The sequence below is a fragment of the Aedes albopictus genome, chromosome 2 (genome assembly GCF_035046485.1).
Source record: "Aedes albopictus strain Foshan chromosome 2, AalbF5, whole genome shotgun sequence".
NCBI lineage: Eukaryota > Metazoa > Arthropoda > Insecta > Diptera > Culicidae > Aedes > Aedes albopictus.
Window position 1 is genome coordinate 268,880,305 of NC_085137.1, and position 21,402 is coordinate 268,901,706.

Consider the following 21,402-nt stretch of genomic DNA (forward strand, 5'->3'; position numbering starts at 1 on the left):
TTCAGATTATGCTTCTTTTGACTGTCACAATCAATGGTGGAAGCTACTATTTTATGGCTATGATGAGTAGACCCCAGTATTCTGATACGGGAAGTCTGTTGGATTCTGGAAGCGATTTAAATATAGATGGAGGAATAGCGGAGTAAGTATGTCACAAATTAAAACACCAGTGTTGGTATAGTCGCATTCAAATCTCAATCAGTAGTTTCTCTTGCGTAAGCGTACTCGTGCACAATCTAAACCTTTTTCTCAGGCCCGAGATTTTCATATGAATTCACCAATTCACTAGCAATGGGGCACGTTCGGTGTAGTACTAGATTTGTAGTAATGAGCTGAATTTTCGAATGGTGAGAAGATAAATTCCCCATTTCTCCAATACAAAAGGAATCATAATCCTTGCCTAATTTGATGCTGTTTGAGCAAAACTATGGATATTTGTGTTGTTTTAATTGCAAGAAGTATAAAAAACAACAACACTGGTCCCCAATGTTTTGCTCAAACAGCATCAAATAAAATAAAATGAAATACCCATACGCCTTTTGTACCATTTCATTGCAGAAATGAAAAATTAACCTTCTAACCAAAGGAAAAAATAGCTTATTACTACAAATCTAGTACTTCACTGATTGCGTCATATGTCTGGTTTAGATTAATCAATAGGACACCTTCGATGTAGTACTAGAATTGTACTGCCCCCACTCGCATAACAGTCCCATATTAATAGGAAACCCAGCAAAATGGGACTGTTATGCGAGTGGGGGCAGTGTAGCAATGAGCTAAATTTTTGTATGGTGAATTCTCCGTTTATGCAATGGAATGGTGCGAGAAGCGTGAGCATTATGATTGCTTGCTTAATGTTGTTTGAGCAAAACTTTGGGTAACTGCATTGTTTAAATTGCAAAATATAGAGACAACAACAACATTGTTGCCCAAAGTTTTGCTCAAACAGCATCAAATTAGACAAGGAATCATAATACCCACGCTTTTTGCACCATTTCATTGCAGAAACGGAGAATTCACCGGTTATATTATCTGCACACGCCTATGCGTACACACCCCTTGAGGGGTTCATTCATTTAATCGTTCATTATATTTTTCTACCTACATGAATAGACGAGTGCACCGCCCGCTGAAAGTTCACTCGGGCCGCGAATTTTGACACCACAGCGGGGTCGACTCTCAACAACTTCTACCCAGCTGAAAATTTGTTTAATTTATTGCATCTAGTTTTCGCGATGAAGTTGTAAAAATATGAGCTAGGGCATTAACTACATGCATAAGCATCAGTTTAAAAGAAAATTCGTGTAAGAAATCGAATAAAAAAAATTGTTGGAGCATTTTGGTGATGCATCTCTGAGTAGAAGTTGTTGAGAGTCGACCCCGCTGTGCTGTCAAAAAAATTCAGGCTCAGTGAACTCAATGTTCATCGGTGCACTCGTCTATAGCTGAGTCAGAGCTCGGTAGCGTGTGCTAGAGTACAGTTCGTTCGCTAGTTAATAAAGTTGTTGAATTTAGAATAAATTCTAGTGTGTTTTACTAGAAAAAGAACCTAGGGACAAGACAGATCTAACGAGAGGAAATCTGTGTTTGAAGTGTTGTTCAGGATTCCTCACAGTTCCTCAGATTTTCTCCCAAATATACCAAAGTCAGATAAAATAGGTAGAGAAGCCAACAGTGTGAAGCCAAAAATACCTTATCGAACCGTTAAACTGGTATCCTAATGAACAAAATCAACAAACCTTGACGATTGCCGCAAAAGTGAAGATAAGTATTGCACTCATTTCAAACAAATTTTCACCAAAGTTTCCAAATACAGGGTGTTAGGTTCCTGAGTGCAAACTTTTTAAAGAGTGATAGAGGACCATAAATGGTGAAAAAAATGTTCTACGTATATGGTCAAATCTCAACCGTTACGTAGTTATTGAACTCCCCATGTTTTTGACTCTTATTGGCTTAACTGGCTATAACTTTAAAATGGTCAAACTTATCGCATTTTTTAATGGATAACAGTGCAAACAACATTGATTTCTTGAATTAATGAAAATTGTTCCATTTTGGAACATCAGTTTGATAATTCCTAGTTAATACAACAACAGTATAAAAAGTTTCTAAATGCGGTATGCGCGATAGGTACTACCTTCGAAGGGTGGATTAATCTGCTTTGCGACAGCTGCCAGCATCCGAGCAATGAAATCAAAACAGAAAAAGTGTTGCCGTTCAGGCGGCTGTTCACTCTTCGCTTCTCTACTGCGGTAAAATAGAAAAAATCCAACGGGGTTGCGGTGGTTTCGACCGCCGCAGTCGTTCCGCAAACGTCAAAAGTGCTCGGTTCACGCTAAAAAGCTCTCACTCACTTGGTTGCCATAAAATTAAAAAATAATGAAAATTGTTTCATTTATGGTTTATGTAATCGCAATTGTTGCCACAACATGTAACTTATTTCTAAACTATATTAGGTGTAGTTTTAACACTTTAGTATGCAGCTGTACGCCATTAAACACAATTGAGATTTTCAATTATTTATTTTTGTTTCAAGGTTGTGTGCATACTTTTTGAAGTGTGCAGCAGTTTGACGTTTGCGGAACAGGTCTTCTTTGTCTTCTTCACCCCGCCAGGTTGGAAGATTTCTCTGAATAAGCAATACCTATTTTCTCTGACCAAAGTGTGATCTTGCACCAATGTCAAACTGCAAAGTGTTGCGTGTGCTGAATGAAAATTGCAGTTTTGGGGATGTCTCAACAAATTTCGTCACACACACAAACACAGACACACACACACACACACACACACACACACACACACACACACACACACACACACACACACACACACACACACACACACACACACACAAACACACACACACACATACACACACACACACACATACACACATACACACACACACACACACACACACACACACACACACACACACACACACACACACACACACACACACACACACACACACACACACACACACACACACACACATACACACACACACACACACACACACACACACACACACACACACACACACACACACACACACACACACACACACACACACACACACACACACACACACACACACACACGCACACACACACACAGAGGTGGGAGCTAGGGGCTTGTTCCCTAGCGCCAATGAAAAACCACCAGTTGGCACTTTCTCTGCCCCCTACACCCTCTAGGAGGTGGAAAAGTGACCGAGCGCCTAACTCCATAGGTGGCTCAAAAGAAGGCGTGCCGCTGAGCTCATTAGGACCGATACCAGTTAGGTCCTAATTACGGTATACCGGCTGCAAAGACTAGGATTTCCCAAGGATTTAATCAACACGCCGCTATGGAGCTGGTTTGCGTATTATTCCACTTCCTTACTAAGAATGGGTGACACCGTTCTGAAACGGCATTTGGGCTAATGGTACGTTTGCCCCCGTCCCGTTAAAACCGTGGCTGGCCTCCTAGTACGTTCAAAACTCGCCACCCTAGCTGGTGGAAAGTAGGCTCAGTTGAAGATTCCTGACTAGCGTCGATCGGCTCTGATCACGGTACCCCATGAAGGACCGTGACAACCTTATCATGGCCTCCCTGTTACATAGACAACCATGAGATCAACAGACGACTACTTACGACGAGTGGAGATAGCGGCTCGGAGGGGGGACCCGAAAAGCATGGATAAAGATAACGACAACAACAACATCAACGGCAAAGGTGCGGAGAATTCGTTCGCAAGAAGCGGTCTGGCGAGGTCGCCGACAGAACAGAACCAGCAGATGCAACAACAGCAGCTGGAACAACAGGAGCGGGAACAAGAGCTGCACGAGCAGCAGAAGCTAGAGCAGGAGCTGTGTGACCAACAGCAGCGCGAACAAGAACAGAACGAGAAGCAGCAGCAACGGCAGCTGCGAAGTGCATGGAATGTGTTTCCAAAACAATCAAAGGTGGAAGCTGCGAAAACTGTAGCGGACGAACTCCGTGAGTTCGTTGACAAAAGGCACAACGTGCACAAGGATATCAAGGACCTCGTTGCAAGGATCCAAGGTAGCCTTGGGTCAGCCATCAAAGACTGGAGAAGGCTGATGCAGAGAGCGGAAGCTGCTGAAACCGAGTTGGCGGCGACTAAGAACGCCCTGGCAGCAGCGGTACTACAGCAGGCGAAAACCGGAACAGCCCCCGGTAGAGGTACCAAGACGAAAGGAAAGCCATTGGGGATGGATAGCACACCTGCATTCACCCCAAAGAGAACCAGATCATCACCTGGAGATGAAAGGCTCGCAGCACCCAAAAAACAAAAGAATGCGGATGCAAGACCGACGAACGAAGTGATTAGCGGCGGAAAGGGTGATTCCCCCTGGCGCGAGGTCCGGAACAGGAAGGACAGAAACAAAAAGGATAGCGCTAAAACGCAAAAACCTATCAGGAGGAGGAAGAAAGGTGAAGCGGTCATCGTAAAAACCAGCGAAGACACGTACGCCGACGTCTTGCGGGCCATGAGAACGGATCCGCAACTCAAGGAGTTTGGTGATGACGTCCAGAAGATCAGACGAACCCAGGCAGGAGTTGAAAAGAGACTCGAAAAACAGAAGCTCAGCGTATAAAGAGCTTACAGAGAGAGTAATGGGCGAAAAGGTGCATGTGAAAGCCATGTGTCCCGAAGCGACGCTCCAATGCAAGGATTTGGACGAGATCACCACCGAAGATGAAGTGAGACTCGCCATGAGGGATCAATGTAACTTGGAAGGCGTGGAAATGACGGTACGCTTGAGAAGAGGACCGTTTGGAACGCAGGCAGCGTCGATAAAGCTTCCAGTAGACGCAGCCAACAAAGCGATGACCATCGGCAAAATCAAAGTCGGTTGTTCAGTTTGCCCACTGAGGTTCTCCCAGCGACCGGAAGGGTGCTACAGGTGTCTGGAATACGGCCACCTGGCGCGGAACTGCAAAGGAATCGACAGGAGTAAGCTGTGCAGGTGGTGCGGTCAGGAAGGTCACAAGGCGCAAGACTGCAACAACAAGCAAAGATGTCTGTTTTGTGTCGACAAAAGTCGCAACAGACACGCGACGGGAGGCCCTAGATGTCCGGCCTTTAAGCAGGCGAGAAGTACTAAACCGCAGTGGAGGTAACTCAACTAAACCTCAACCATTGCGACACAGCACAACAGTTGCTGTGGCAATCCGTATCGGAGTCGAAGTGCGATGTGGCTATCCTTTCTGAGCCGTATCGTATACCAGCTGGAGACGGTAACTGGATCGCAGATAAGGCGAAGACAGCTGCTATATGGACGATGGGGAAGTATCCCATCCAGGAAGTAGTGTACCAGGCAAACGAAGGCTTCGTGATCGCCAAAATTAACGGAGTTTTTGTTTGTAGCTGCTACGCACCTCCTCGGTGGACTACAGAACGGTTCAACCAGATGCTAGACGAGATAACCGACAAGCTAGCCGACCGGAGACCAGTCGTAATCGCCGGTGACTTTAATGCCTGGGCGATTGAGTGGGGCAGCCGCCTCACCAACCCAAGAGGGCGTGTTCTGCTAGAAGCGCTAGCAAAGCTCGACGTGGACTTGGCCAACGTAGGAAGCACCAGCACCTACCGAAGGGATGGTCGAGAATCAATAATCGACATCACCTTCTGTAGTCCCGTGCTGGCGCGAAACATGAACTGGAGAGTTTGCGACGGATACACTCACAGCGACCACCAGGAGGTCCGGTATAGTATTGGATCACGGCCAGGGAGTACACTAACTGGCAGTCAACCTCGCGATCGAATGTGGAAGACGAAGCAGTTCAACAAGGAGCTGTTCGTCGAAGCTCTCAGAAGAGAAGATCCGGGGTCTAATCTAAGGCCGGAGGAGCTAACGGCAGCGCTGGTGCGTGCGTGCGACACAACCATGCCTAGAAAGTTCGAGCCGAACCATAGACGTCGTCCGGCATACTGGTGGAATGAAGCGCTTCGGGACCTCCGGAAAGCCTGCCTCAAAGCCAGGAGACGAATGCAAAGAGCTAGAACCGACGGTGAGAGAGAAGAACGTAGAGTAGTGCTGCGAGCCGCAAAAGCTGCTCTGAAGGAGGAGATCAAGCGGAGCAAGAAAACAAGCTTTAAGGAGTTGTGCCGGGATGCTGATGCAAACCCATGGGGAGATGCATACAGAGTGGCGATGGCCAAAATCAGAGGCCCAGCGGTACCCGCTGAGACATGCCCAGAGAAGCTGCAAGTTATCGTCGAAGGGTTGTTCCCTCAACACGAGCCTACGATATGGCCACCGACTTCATACGGCCATACAGGCGAGGAGAGAGTGAGTATCACCAACGACGAGCTGATAGCAGCGGCCAAGAAAATGAAAGCGAAGAAAGCGCCCGGCCCGGATGGTATCCCCAACATAGCGTTGAGAACAGCTTTCGAGGCCAACCCAGATATGTTCCGGACATCTCTGCAGATCTGCCTAGATGAGGGTTGTTTCCCGTCTCAGTGGAAAAGGCAAAAACTGGTACTGCTATCGAAACCAGGCAAGCCCCCCGGTGAACCAGGTTCATTCCGGCCGATATACTTGCTGGATACGCTCGGCAAGCTGCTAGAAAGAGTCATCCTCAATAGGCTGACAACTTTCACGGAAGGAGAGCATGGTCTGTCGGGGATGCAATTCGGATTCCGAAGAGGGAAGTCAACGATAGATGCTATCCAGGCGGTTGTTGCTACAGCCGACAACGCAAGGACGAAAAAACGACGGGGTAACCGCTTCTGTGCCGTCGTCACGATCGATGTGAAGAATGCATTTAACAGCGCAAGCTGGGAAGCCATCGCTACAGCGCTGCACGAGATAAAGGTTCCGGACTACCTCTGCAGGATTCTCAGTAGCTACTTCGAAAACCGGACTCTGTGCTACCATACTAGTGCAGGGCAAAAGAACGTCACGATAAGTGCAGGCGTCCCACAGGGGTCTATCCTAGGTCCGACGTTGTGGAACGCAATGTACAACGGGGTGCTGACACTGCAGCTACCGACAGGCGTCAAAATCGTCGGATTCGCGGACGATATCACGTTGGTGGTAGTTGGCGAGTCCCTAGAAGCAGTGGAGATACTTGCTACGGAGGCGGTAGATGCTGTTGAGAACTGGATGCAGAGGAAGAAACTATCCATAGCCCACCAGAAAACGGAGCTGGTGCTGATCAGCAACTGCAAGGTGGTGCAGAAGGCTGCAATCATAGTCGGGGAACATGCCATAGACTCCAAGCGGGAATTGAAGCATCTCGGCGTTATGATCGTTGACCGGTTAAATTTCAATAGCCACGTCGATTATGCCTGCGGAAAAGCAGCAAAGGCGATCACAGCATTGTCGAGGATCATGCCGAACAACTCGGCAATCAGCAGTAGCAAGAGGCGGTTACTAGCTAGCGTGTCCACATCGATCCTAAGGTACGCTGGTCCGGCTTGGGCGACCGCAACAAAAACTAGGAGGAATCGCGTTCAGCTCTGCAGCACGCACAGACTGATGGCCATGAGAGTGGCGAGCGCCTATCGCACGATATCATCGGATGCGGTGTGCGTGATCGCCGGAATGGTCCCTATCGTCTTCGTTCTGGAAGAGGACAAAGAGTGCTACGAGGCCAGGGGCGCTAGAGGAGCTCGGAAGGCAGCGCGAGTCGTCACGATGGCGAAGTGGCAACACGAGTGGAATACCACAGCGAAGGGAAGGTGGACCCACCGGCTTATTCCAAATCTGACGAAATGGGTGAACAGAGCTCACGGAGAAGTCAATTTCCATTTGACGCAGTTCTTGTCAGGTCATGGCTGCTTCAAGAAATACCTGCACCGGTTCGGACACGCAGGGTCGCCGTTCTGCCCTGAGTGCGGAGATGTCGAGGAATCGCCGGAACACGTTGTCTTCGAGTGTCCACGTTTCACTGTGGAACGCAGCGAGATGGCAGCAATCTGCGGTGCTGGTATAAGGGCCGACAACATTGTGACTAGAATGTGCCGTGACGAAGCCTGCTGGAACGCGGTGAATGCTGTGGTGATAAAGATAATGTCGTTTCTCCAGCGGAAATGGCGAGAGCAGCAAATGAATGATCGTAGAGACAATCCGGGGCAAGCGTAGTAGTTCCGTCCGCGTGTGGTAGATCCGCCGTCGGGGACTACCGGTGTCGTGAGCGATTAAGGTGTGGAGCTTACTGGCTCTCGGTCGGTATTCGGGAGAACTTCCTACGTCGGGGAACTCTCTGTCGGAGTAGGATAGATCCACTGCCGGGGAGTATCCGAGTAGTGCGCGTGAAGTCATTGTGCTCAATGGCACACGGGCGGTAACGGGAGAACGTCTTTCGTCGGGGACTTCTCTGTCGGAGTAATACAGATCCACCGCCGGGGACTGTCAGAGTAGAGCGATCGGGAAGAAGCACCGGAGCATGGTCGTCAGGGCGCCTGTGAACCGGAAGCCGTTTTCAACCGGAATCGCAGGACCGACCTTGGCATCTGCCCGGGAAGTCGGTTGCGGGAGAAGTTTTAGTGTCGGGAAACTCTTCGTCGGGTAGGATATATCCACTGTCGGGGACTATCCGAGTCGTGCGCGGAAACCTCGAGTGCTGATTGGCACTCGGGAAGCACCGGGAGGGCAACGTTCTCGGAGCAAATTAGTAGCAGCCGATGAACTCAGCATGGCTTTAGAATAACAAATTTGATGAAAGTGGTACTAACATAGAGTTTACCGCTCAATGGCGGCACATTAAGCAAATAACAAGCTAACCGGAGCCGAAAGGCTAAGAACGATTAGAATAACAAATTTGAAAAATAGCATGTATGTCGCTTAGTGGCGATACTGGAATATTAACAGCAACTAACGAAGCGGTGCGCATAGCATGAAGAAGACTTGGATAACAAATTGGTGATGGTGCACAAGGCACATAACGCCTCCCCTCCGAAGAAATACTGCATGGTGGTGTAAGATGTCAAGATGTTCGCCAAATTAAATTAAATAATTATTCGGAATAATTGTCAATGTTTATCCAAAGAAGGAAATAATTTCTTTCCGTGTATCCTGCAGCATAAAATCCACTTTGAAGCTTTGAAGCTTTTATTCATTTCGTTCTTGTGCTGCCACCTGGAAGTCAATAAGCTCGAATTTTGATATTTCGGCATGATAGACTTTGAATTCGCGGATACATCGATGGTTGCATATTAAAAGGCGAATTGACCTAATCTCAATGCATTTTCCTGCTGCGTAATTTCCACTCCTGTGGAAATTTCCATCTATTTTCATTAAATTCCAATCAAGAAACGGCTTGTTAAACATTGTACAGCTTGCAGGGAAACTGCGTCTTAGCTTTTCGGTCTCAAACAATTTGCATCGCGACCATCCTATCATTCAAAGTGGAGTGCTCGAAAAGAACAGTCGATATTGTGTCGGAGTGAATCTTATAAGAAGAATCAATAAATTTGAATTCCTTCGAACTGAATTCGAAGTAATGAACGCGCAAGTAGTTTAAATAGTGAACTTTTAAATCAAATAAAATTAATTGCAGGTTTTTTGTAAGTTCGTTAACTTTTTTAAAAAAAGCGAGTGTGAGTTAACCACGTGCGATTCATAGTGGTTTAGTTCAGGTAAGCCAATACTATTTCGACCTTAAGTGAAGCTAAAAGTGAAATTCCAACGTTGAATAGGCTTTGCCCATCCAACGTGGGCAATTTGTCCGGAGTTGGCCCACCTTTTCCGAGGACGAATTGGACCTTTATCTGGCCTTGAAGGACCCGGATATTGCCAAGCCTACCGCCAGAACGAACAGCCCACGTGGCTTGAACAGAACACCTCGTCGATCAGCAGACAACCGTCCGCGCGCCAATTGAGCGGAGACACTGTAGCACAGTTGGAAGTTGGGTTCGGCATCGAATCAAATTCGCAAGACTGCTCGAATCTAGACCCGTTTCACCAAGTGGGACGACATCGAGCCTCAACCACGTGCTCGTCACTCCACTGCATGCAGGGACGCATCTACCCTGGAACACTCGTCACCCACGGGTCAAGCTAGTGTCTCTTCTGTGACGGTCTAAGGTGAATCCGTTCGGCGTAGTACCCAAACTCACACCCGTTTGTCGTCCAAGCTGGGATCCGCTGTAAGTTCGCATCGAAGGGCGGCGTGGAAGCCTCAACGTTTGCAGCTTAAGGTCAGACTAGATTAAGCGTTCCTAGGAATAAACAAATTTCTCTGATTAGTACACCTAAATACAACCAGAAAGCTAGTCGTGACGTCACACCATATCAGTAGGGTTTTCTTGAACTGAATCGAGATTTTTTAATAAAGATTTTTTCCTAATTGAGCTGTGAAACTTATGACAAACCTGGATATTTTTAGCTTTTAAGTTCGAAAGCCGGTTTGAAGGCTCTAAATCGTATTTCGAATTCAGTTCTCTCTCCACTAGTTCGTGACGTTCGATGATTTTAGTAGCAAATTGGTTGGTCTACTTAGCCGAGACACACTTTAGCTGCTCGACTGTACAATAGCCGTTAGAATTTGGTATTTTTATTCAGATTTTGGTAAATTTTTGCTTCATAGGTTGGGTCAATTTGTATAGATTCGGTCCGTTATCAACTGTTTGGCCTGCTCTGAAAAAGAGGTCTCGTGCCGGGATATTAATCCGAGCTAACGGTCCTTCTACAGGAAGGTGGCGCTTAAGCCGTTAGCCTAGCGAAACGGAAGGATTGTTACATTTGGCGCCCAACGTGGGGCCAGAAAAACAGTTAATTCTGAAAGTTTGAATTAGTTGGAATTTGATATTTTTATTGTAAATAATTTTGATGTAAATAGTTGGTTATTAATTGGATTTTAAGTTGCCTATTCTGAACTCAATTAGATTCGTATCTGGTTCTTTGTAAACATAGTCAATCGGTTATTTTTCTTTTCTTGTATGATAATTTAGTCGCGTAATTTCGGTAAAAATAGTTCGAAGCTTGAGTTTTTCGTGATTTAGTTCGTTCGGTAAGTGAATTTCGATTTTGAAATAGTGAATAAGTTTTTTTTTTGTGTTAGTTTAAACTTTATAGTGAATAAGTGTTTTTTTTTTCAAAAGTGAATTCGATACAATTTGGTTTGTTTGACATGGAGACTTTTAAACTAAATCCAAATCATTTAGATGAGAGTGAGGTGAATTACGAACTCGCTGTGCGAAATTGTACTATACTTGGTTCAGTCGAAAATCGTCGACGGGATCTACGCGTGGTATTTCGTGACCCGGATTCGGAAAGGTATGTTAGAGTGACGGAAGCAATGATGAACGATGATCTGCGTGAAGTGCCGAAGAAGCTGAAGGAGATTGCGGATTTGCTGAACGAAGGACCGCATCCAACATGTTTCTCCCGCCTGGTCCATTACTACCTTCGTATACGTAGGTACACTCCACGTACCGCCCAGCAACAGGAGGATTTGCGTTGCTTGTTGGAAATGATTTCTAAAATTTCGGCCAAATATTTTGCAACGGTTTTGGACGAATCTGGCGGATATGAGCCGATCGCGGAATCCACCACCCGAGGGAATCCGTCTGGTGGAGATACTACCGTGGTCCAGATGAACCAGACAATGGATCAACCGTCGATGAGGTCCAGTATGGCGTTAAATCAAACAACGACGACGCACGTGCCGCGGAACCCAGGCTCTCCGTGGTTAATGAGTTGGGATGAAACTGAAGGAGCTGAGGGAGGAACGACAGAACAATCTGGACGAGATATGTCGAAAGTGATACCTGCGTTAGTAGAAGACTTGCTGAATTTCCGTCATGCAGAACAGTCTACAGGCACCGTCCCACGCCAAGTCGAGTTCTTCAATGATTTACAATCGAGTCCGTGGAGTCTTCGCGTTCCCTCGTTACGTCCGGGAGAGGTTTCGAGAGCTGGTGTGTCTACAGGTACGCAGGAGATGAGTGCAGAAGCTTCGGGTCATCCAAGGAATCGAAATCAGCCAGAGATTCGGATGTCCTCGCCGCCATTCGAGGGGGTGTCGGAAGATCCACGTGTTTCTGGGCATCAACCCAGTGAGTCAGCCCGGTATCCAGACACCGCTCGTGTTGGTGGGCCTAATAACGAATACATTCATGTCTCGGAAATCGATAAGTACATCAAGAGGTACATTGATCAGCTAATTGGTCAAGGCGTGCTTCCTTACCAGGGTCGAAACCAGCCCGTGGATAATTTGACCGAGCAGATGGCTAATACCAGCATTCGTCCGGGAATCAACATGAGCCACTCACGGTATCCAAACCGTTCAGAGGTAAATCGGAGCGGTACCCCGGTTCAACGAACGCTGCCTGATCCTTCGCCACCGTTGCAGCTGTCCGGATACCCTTCGGGGACACGTCAGACACTTGGCCCTGAGTCGTTTCCAGGGATTGAACGAAACGCTGCCTACGGTGAGCCTCCAATGCACAGGTCCAGGTGTTCGACGCCGCGGAACGAGCAAACTGCGAATGTTGGGTATTCGCCCGGCATACAACGAAGTTCAGTCCCCTTGCCATCCAGCGGATTATCCCGACGATTGCCGCATCAACAGTGTAGTATCATTGAGAAGTGGCCAAAGTTCACCGGTGATTCTAATGCTGTTCCAGTAACCGATTTCCTACGGCAGATAAATATACTTAGTAGATCGTACGACATTTCTAAGGATGAATTAAGGATGCATGCCCATTTGCTCTTCAAGGACAGCGCGTACGTCTGGTTTACTACCTACGAGGAAAAATTTACCTCCTGGGAAGTATTGGAGGCCTACTTGAAAATGAGATATGACAACCCGAACCGCGACCGAATTATTAAGGAGGAAATGCGCGCTCGCAAACAGCGACCAACTGAGTTATTCAGTGCCTATCTCACGGACATGGAGATGCTTGCCCAGCGAATGATCAAGAAGATGTCGGAGGCTGAAAAGTTCGAAATCATTGTGGAGAATATGAAGCTTTCCTACAAGCGCAGACTCGCTCTCGAGCCTATTCACTCGATTGAGCACTTGGCTCAACTCTGCTTCAAGTTCGACGCCCTCGAGTCAAATTTGTATTCATGTTCCGTTCAACCTCGTCCCACTGTCCATCAAGTGGAATGCGAAGAGGACGGTGTCGGAGAACAGTATACCGACGAAGACTTGGATGAAATCTATGCGTTGAAAGCAAGAATTGGTAACAACATCAGCAAGACAAAACCTCGTTTTGAAAGTACGTCGGATAGGACCAAACAATCGATCTGTTGGAATTGTCAACGTGTCGGGCACATGTGGAAGGACTGCGATAAGCGTAAAACAATCTTTTGCCATATTTGTGGTTTGACGGACACTACAGCCTACAGATGTCCGAACAAACACGAGTTGGGGCAAAAGGAGGAATTGCCAAAAAACGAGTGAACGAGGGCAATTCGGGGAATCCTTGTCCTCGAACCTCAAACCAAGAGATTCCCAAACCCCATTACAGCGTATTCAACAGTATTCATCAAATAAACACAAAATTCCATAGGTGTCCTCACGTAAAAGTACGAATACTTTCCGAAGAGATTGAAGGATTAGCGGACACGGGCGCCAGCTTATCTATTATCAGCTCCGTAGAACTTATCAACAAACTAGGCTTGAAGATCCATCCATTATCTATTAAAATATCTACCGCCGATGGGACAGCCTATCGATGTTTAGGCTACGTAAATGTTCCTTTTTCGTACCAACAAACAACTCACGTGATCCCAACGATCATTGTGCCAGAGGTAAAAAAGATACTGATTCTTGGTGTGGATTTTTTGACGAAATTTGGGTTCCAGTTAGTTTCACCAATGAACGGATCTCTGGACAACGAAAGTGGTAACCAAAATGTCCCTGAGTTGACGTATGTGGAGGATTATTTTGGAGATCGAACCGAAAGGATTTGCTTTCAACTAAATCCTTGTCCAGACACTAATCCAGTAGACCAGACGGAAGAACTTACTGATGAGAGTTTGGAAATGCCGACCATAGAACTGCCAAAGAAATCGTTAGAATCAGTTGAAGATTTGGTTACAGAGCATGAGCTATCGATCAGTGATTGGAAAGCACTATACCAAGCGATTAAGAAGTTACCAGAGACAAGAGAAGGACAGTTGGGTCGTACGGCGATGATTGAACACCAAATAGAGCTTCTCATAGACGCGAAACCTAAAAAGGTTTCCTATTATCGATGGTCGCCGAGCGTTGAGAAGGTTATTGATGCGGAAGTCCAGCGTATGAGAGATCTTGGAGTCATCGAGGAATGCCATGGCCCAGTCGACTTTCTCAACCCACTCCTTCCCATTAAAAAGCCAAATGGGAAGTGGAGGATCTGCCTCGACTCAAGGAGACTGAATGAGTGCTCCAAGAAAGATGATTTTCCATTTCCTAATATGATGGGAATCATTCAGCGACTACCAAAATCTAAATTCTTTTCCGTCATTGATTTGTCTGAGTCATACTATCAGGTACCCTTGGAAGACTCAGCTAAAGATAAAACCGCTTTTCGCACCAATAAGGGCTTGTTCCGGTTTGTAGTTATGCCCTTTGGATTAACTAATGCACCGGCGACGATGGCGCGATTGATGTCTCGCGTGTTAGGGCATGATCTCGAGCCCTACGTATATGTTTATCTTGACGATATTATCATTGTCTCGAACAGCCTTGAAGAACACATTCGTCTAATCCAACTGGTTGCCGAAAGACTTGGTAGGGCAGGTCTGACCATTAATTTGCAGAAAAGCAAATTCTGCCAAAAGAAAATCACCTATTTGGGATACGTTCTATCGGAGGAAGGCTTATCGATGGATGTAAGTAAGATACAACCTGTGCTGGATTACCCGGTCCCTCAGACCGTGAAGGATGTACGCCGTCTTCTCGGGCTTGCGGGATTTTATCAGAAATTTCTGTCGAATTATTTATTTATTTATTTATTTATTTATACATGCCTTCGAACTAATCGCACAGACAGATGTTTAAGATCTAATCCTATTTTTAAAACTAACTTGGACACATTAAAATCAAAACTAACATAAACTTCGTTGAAACGTCGACAACAAACTTCGAACGGATTGTTCCTCCCATATTCAGTGCGGTGTACAGGAAGACGGATGAAACTTGTTTGCCGCGTGGCTCTAGCGGGGACGTTGAAATTAACAGCACTCAACAACGTAGAGCTGGCCACGTTGTTACACAGAACATCATAGACAAACAAGCGCTGAAGCAGTATCCTCCTACTGGCCAATGTTGGTAGGTGTATCAGACCACATCGTTGCTCATAGGGTGGAAGACGGATGGCATCATTCCACGGCAGCCGGCGAAGCGCATAGCGAATAAAGTTGCGTTGTATTCGTTCGATCCTGTTGATTTGAGTGGCATGATACGGCGCCCACACTAGCACACAGTACTCAAGAACACTACGTACTAAAGCGCAGTAGAGTGTTTTTAAACAGTAAACGTCTTCAAATTGCTGTGTGTTTCGCTTGACAAAACCGAGTGTCGCGTACGCCTTCGCGGTCGTTGCTGCTATATGCTGGGCAAAATTCAGTTTACTGTCGAGAAGAACTCCTAGGTCTTTTATGGTACTGACCCTGGTGATACTGGTTGATGACATTTTATAGTCGAAAAGGACTGTGCTCGTTTTCCGACTAAATGTGATGACGTTGGATTTACGGACATTCACTTCCATACCATTAAGCTTGCACCAGTTCGATAGGACATCAATATCGGCTTGAATGGCACAACATTCAACCAGCGATGCGATTACACGAAAGAACTTCAGGTCGTCTGCGAACATCAGCTTCGGAGATTTAATAATTTCGCAGAGGTCGTTGACAAACAGCACAAACAAAAGAGGGCCCAAATGACTTCCTTGAGGCACACCGGAAGTTATTTCGAAAGCGGCCGACCTTGTATCACCGATGCGCACATGGGCATTGCGTTCTGTGAGGTAGGAAAGTATCCAGCGTGTCAACCAGGAAGGCAAACCCATTCTGTCCAGCTTCTCGACTGTTAATGAATGCGGTACTCTATCGAACGCTTTGGTGAAATCAATGTAGACAGCATCGATTTGTTGTCGCTTCTCCATAGCTGTCACCAGCGAAGACACATAGGCCATCAGATTCGTAGTTGTCGATCGCTTTTTGACAAATCCATGTTGGCATTCGGAGATAACATGATGAATCCGAGGATAGAGTGAATCGTGAATGAGGCTTTCGAACGTCTTCGGCAAACAGCTAAGGATGGAAATGCCACGGTAATTAACGACGTTATGTATACTACCCGTTTTGTGAATAGGAGTAATAGCGGCAGTTTTCCAAGCGCTCGGGAAGATTCCTTCTGTCAGAGAACGGTTGAAGAGAATGGTCGCGGGAACAGCAATTGATTCAGCGCAGTTTTTTATGAAAAGAGGGGAAAGGCGGTCGGGGCCGGCGCCTTTAGAATCATCTATCCCTTGCAGCTTGCACCTAACATCCCTTGGCGAAAAGTTGAAAACAGCGACATTGAAATCATATCGAGGCAAACTGTTCAGGTATGCTTCAGACGAAGGTGGTCGGTTTTCACTTAGCACACTTCGAAAGAAAGACGAGAACAAATTAGCCGAGTCAAATGGTGTTTCAGCAGTAAACTCGTTGTAGAAGACTCGCTGGGGAATACCAGTTGACTGCTTCCGACTCCTCACGTACGACCAAAAAGATTGCGGATCGTGCTTGATGTTTTCCTCCGTGCGACGAATGTAGCAGCTAAAGCATCGTGCAAGCAAAGAGTTATATTCGCTCTCTAAGCAACGCAGTTCAACTTCACGCTGTTCATTCTTCGATCGGAAATAACGTTTTCGGGACTTGCGAAGACGATTACGTAGACGTCGAAGTTCGTTATTCCACCAGGGCTGCCTTCTCGTCACGCCACGCCGGCGTTGCTTCAACGGGACAGCCTCCCTCAGAATATCATACACACGATCATAGAACTCAGAAACTGCTTCGTCTATGCAGCATCCATTTAGGCATCCGCCCCAGTCCACAGCGTTTATCCTTTCGTTAATCGTTGCGAAGTCACATTCATTAAAATCAAAATCGAAGGGATCCGAGACGTCCGACTCATTCGGCTTAATGGTTTCGAGTTTCAGTACAAAGGGGCTGTGATGAGCGTCAATTTTTAACAGCGGAATAGGGGGTTCCAACAACTCGATACTCTTATCATCATTGACGAAAGCCAAATCAAGAAGTCTCCGGTTTACATTCGTCAAATTGTTAATTTGATGTAGACCACAGCCTACTACCGATTCTATCAAAGCTATCTCTTGCTCAGACGAAGCATTAATCGGCAGAAAAGAGTTTACTTCTTCATCGAACATCCAACACAAGTTGGTGAGATTATAGTCACCAATCACCAATACACGACCCCGGTCACCAGCGAGATCTAGCAAATGTTCGACACAAGCAGAGTGTAGTTCATACAGAGCTGTTTCGCTGTTAGGTGGTAGATAGATCACACATATAAACAGTGGAAAAGATGGTAGATCAACCCGCACGACGACTTGTTCCAGGCTTTCACAATCTGGAATGGTGATAGGCACACTACGTAATCCGTTTCTCACACCAATTAAAACTCCTCCACCACGCTGAAAGATGCTGGTATTGGCATTTCTATCGCAGCGATAGATTGTGTAGTTGTGCGTGAGCTCCGAGTTTACGATGTCGTTCTTGAGCCAGGTTTCCGTAAAAGCAACAACATCGTAGTCACTTTCGGATAGCGCCAAAAACACGTCATTTGTTTTCGTTCGAAGACCACGTACATTCTGATAGTACAGAGTGAAAGTGTCTTGTGGGGGTTTTTGATGATTCACGCTAGATGTCGGGTGCTGACTGTTATGTAGCTGAGTTTCGGAGCATTCATTGATTGGATCGGTGCTACTAAGTGATGATCGGTGGTTATTGCGAATGGTTGTCGTTTGGTGAGGGTTGGAAGCGAAACGTTTGGCGAGTGGATGTGGAGTGATTGAAATCGAATTGGCGGAAAGAAATTCCCTTTTGCCATGTCCCTCCAGATAGTGCTGCGTCCTTCAACTGCATGTCCAGCCCAACTTTAAAAGAAACAAACGTAAGCTCATCGAGAGCTCTTCCTTTTGGCACTAACTTGACGACATCCACGGGTTTGGCAGTATTCAGATTATTTTTGACTAGTTTCTCTATTTGTTGTGTGGTCGCTTGTGGGTCGAAACCGGAGAGATACAGCCAGAATTTTTCTTCCTTTTGAGTAGCTAAGGGAATAGATTCCTCCGGGGCAATTTCTCTAGTACCGACGGATGCTTTTTCGTTGTGTGGTGGTTCTTCCACCAGAAGCCTTGGACGTTTTCTCGACGGCACCGATAACTGCGCCCTTGGAATGTGTGGTGTTGATTGCGCCGGTGTACGTTGAAGAATTGTATTGATATTAGCGGTGTTTTGTGCAATTTCCGACCTCAACCCATCGAGTGCTTTAGAGTATTCATCGGTCATCAAGCTGATCACACTATTAGTGGATATAATAGCCTGACAAAAATTAGCGTTTGACATCATTTTCGAACAGGCTTCACACATCCAATACAGCTGGGAGCAACCAGATACGGAGTTGCGGATATCTGTTGACTGATGAACGCATTCCAGATGAAAAGGTGATCTGCAGAAGCCCTTGCATATAATTTCATCCTCTTTCTTGACACTGTTTGTGCAGGCGAAACAAATCGACTCCATTGTTGTTTGACGGATTGATTCGCTCCAAGGATGTAACACAGTTTTCAGGAAATAAGCTGGGATAGCACCGGTAATCGTTGAACTCCAGATGAATCCGATGAGTCGGTAGGTAATGCAGTCAGATTTTAGAAAAAATCAGAAAACAGCACACGAGAAACGTAAAAAAATCACAGAATTAGCACAGAGAAAAAACACTAACATACGAGTTGTTTACCTCAACAGATTGAATTCTGAAATTACCACGCCAATCACGAATCTGCTCAAGAAGGGATCCAAGAAGTTTGCATGGACAATGGAAGCAGACGTCGCTCTACAGAAGTTGAAAACCGCTTTAGTATCAGCTCCGATATTAGCAAACGCGGATTTCAACTTGCCGTTCATTCTCGAGACTGATAGTTCGGACCTAGCGGTAGGCGCAGTTTTGGTTCAGGTGCAGAACGGAGTACGAAAGCCGATAGCCTATTACTCAAAGAAACTGTCAAGCACCCAACGCCGTTACAGCGCAACAGAACGCGAGTGTCTTGCTGTACTTCTAAGTATTGAAAACTTTAAACACTTTATTGAAGGTTCGCAGTTCATAATCCAAACGGATGCGATGAGCTTGACTTTCCTGAGAACCATGTCGATCGAGAGTAAGTCAGCAAGGATTGCGCGGTGGGCCCTCAAACTCTCCAAGTACGACATGTTACTGCAGTACAAGAAGGGCTCCGAGAACATACCCGCAGATGCGTTATCCCGTGCGGTAAACCAGATTGAGGTCGTCGTTTCAGATCCATACATCACTCAACTAAAACGAATGATAGAAGCCCAGCCAGGAAGATATCCAGATTTCCAAGTTTGTGATGGGAAGGTTTACAAGCACATCCCCAATGCCATGGTTACGGAAGACCCCTCGTTCCGATGGAAATATGTGGTTCCGGTAGTTGAAAGACGTGGAATCATTCAGGCGATTCATAAAGAAGCCCATCTTGGGTTTGTCAAAACGCTCGCGAAAGTCCGCGAGAGGAATTACTGGCCACGGATGGCCGCTGAGGTGAAACGCTTTTGTAGCCAATGTGAAATTTGTCGAGAGTCCAAAATACCCAACCTGAATGTCAGACCAGCATGCGGAAAACCCAAATTGTGCTCCCGACCCTGGGAATTAATCTCTGTGGACTTCTTGGGACCGTACCCACGATCGAAGCGAGGAAATATATGGTTACTCGTCGTTAGTGACTTCTTTTCAAAGTTCGTCCTAATTCAGTGCATGAGATCTGCAACCGCTGCTGCTACCTGTGCCTTCGTTGAGAACACAATCTTCAATGTGTTTGGAGCGCCACGAATCTGTATCACCGATAACGCTACTGTATTCAGATCGGAATTGTTTCAAAAGATGCTTTCGACATACTCTGTTACTCATTGGCCATTATCGGTTTACCACCCTAGTCCAAACCCTGCTGAGCGGGTAAATAGGGTAATCGTGACAGCGATACGTTGTTCACTGAACCAGGATAAAGACCATCGAAATTGGGATCAAAACGTCCATCAAATCGCCAAGGCGATTCGAACGAGTGTTCATGAGAGTACCGGATATACTCCATACTTTCTAAACTTTAAGAGAAACATGATCAGTCGTGGAAGTGAGTATGAGACCTTGAAAGAAAGCGAGCCGCCGAAAGAACCCCAACAAACCGCTGAAGACATGAAACACTTGCATCAACAAGTACAAGAGAATTTGCTTAAAGCTTACCAAAAATACAGCCATCCCTACAATCTTCGTGCCAATTATCGTCACCAATTCCGAAAGGGAGAAGTGGTGTATAAAAGGATGATTCATCTTTCCGATAAGTCCCGTAACTTCGTGGGGAAATTCGCCAACAAGTACGAGAAGGTCCGAATTACGGAAGTATTGGGTACGAACACTTACGCTTTGGAACGACTTGATGGGCAGAAGATAGCTGGAAGTTATCATGGCTCATTCCTAAAGCGTGCTTGAAACCACAAGCTATGACGGCCATCTACAGATGTGCATAAACCATCATCATAACAAAACACTCCAAGAGGTCATTATCTACGTCCAATGTTAGAGATGTCAGCTAGTCTGTTTCCTCACATTGTTGACTAACACAGTTTGTTCGTACGCACTTTACAGCTATGTCGGTACATCACTTCGATGTGCATAAACTAACGTATTTTGTCGACAAACACTCTCAGAGGTAATCTTTTTGTCCAATGTTCGAGAAGTCTTCACATAGTTTCCTCACATTGCAATTATTAATATCTCCGTCAAACAAACCCTAAAATATTTAAAATTTCTATTACATTTGTATCCATTTATGTTAGTTGTGTAAGTGTGGAGGTGCATCAGATGCAATCCTGTCGGTTGGTCGGTTGGCTAGCGTTGACATTGACCTACTGACCCATATCACATTCCATCTTTTGTTGTCCAATAACCCGGTTTTTCAAACTCATATTTTTGCACTTTACACCAATAGTTTCAATAGATATTCCATTCCAAAAGATCACTTTACCTCTTAATTTTAGTTTACCGTTGATTTTATGCAATTTCCGCCCATAATTATCCGCGTTTCGAAGAAAATCTGCAAATTCCGTCGTTTGATGCAGCTGCCATACCGTTTAGTTTTTGTCGCGTTTGTTTTTGTTTCGTTTTGACGTTTTTGGTAAGAGCTTTCGAAACTGAAAGGCTTTCGTG

At 46.0% G+C, this 21,402-nt stretch overlaps 2 protein-coding genes across 4 annotated transcripts in view; both read left to right on the forward strand.

The window, feature by feature from the left end:
- The window catches only part of LOC109421232 (uncharacterized), a 236,488-nt gene that overhangs the window by 82,593 nt on the left and 132,493 nt on the right, over positions 1 to 21,402 (forward strand). For all 3 annotated transcript variants that reach the window (XM_062854924.1, XM_062854922.1, XM_062854923.1), the window contains exon 4: positions 6 to 142. The gene's annotated coding sequence lies outside the window, so the exon portion shown is untranslated. The remainder of the gene's footprint in view (positions 1 to 5; positions 143 to 21,402) is intronic.
- Positions 3,681 to 4,607, forward strand: LOC134286528 (putative uncharacterized protein DDB_G0274435). Its single transcript, XM_062848154.1, has one exon. The coding sequence runs from the start codon at positions 3,681 to 3,683 to the stop codon at positions 4,605 to 4,607; it is 927 nt and encodes a 308-aa protein (XP_062704138.1).

Excerpts from the sequence above, each read along its gene's own strand:
- LOC134286528 (XM_062848154.1), top strand. The coding sequence starts at position 3,681 with ATGGATAAAGATAACGACAACAACAACATCAACGGCAAAGGTGCGGAG.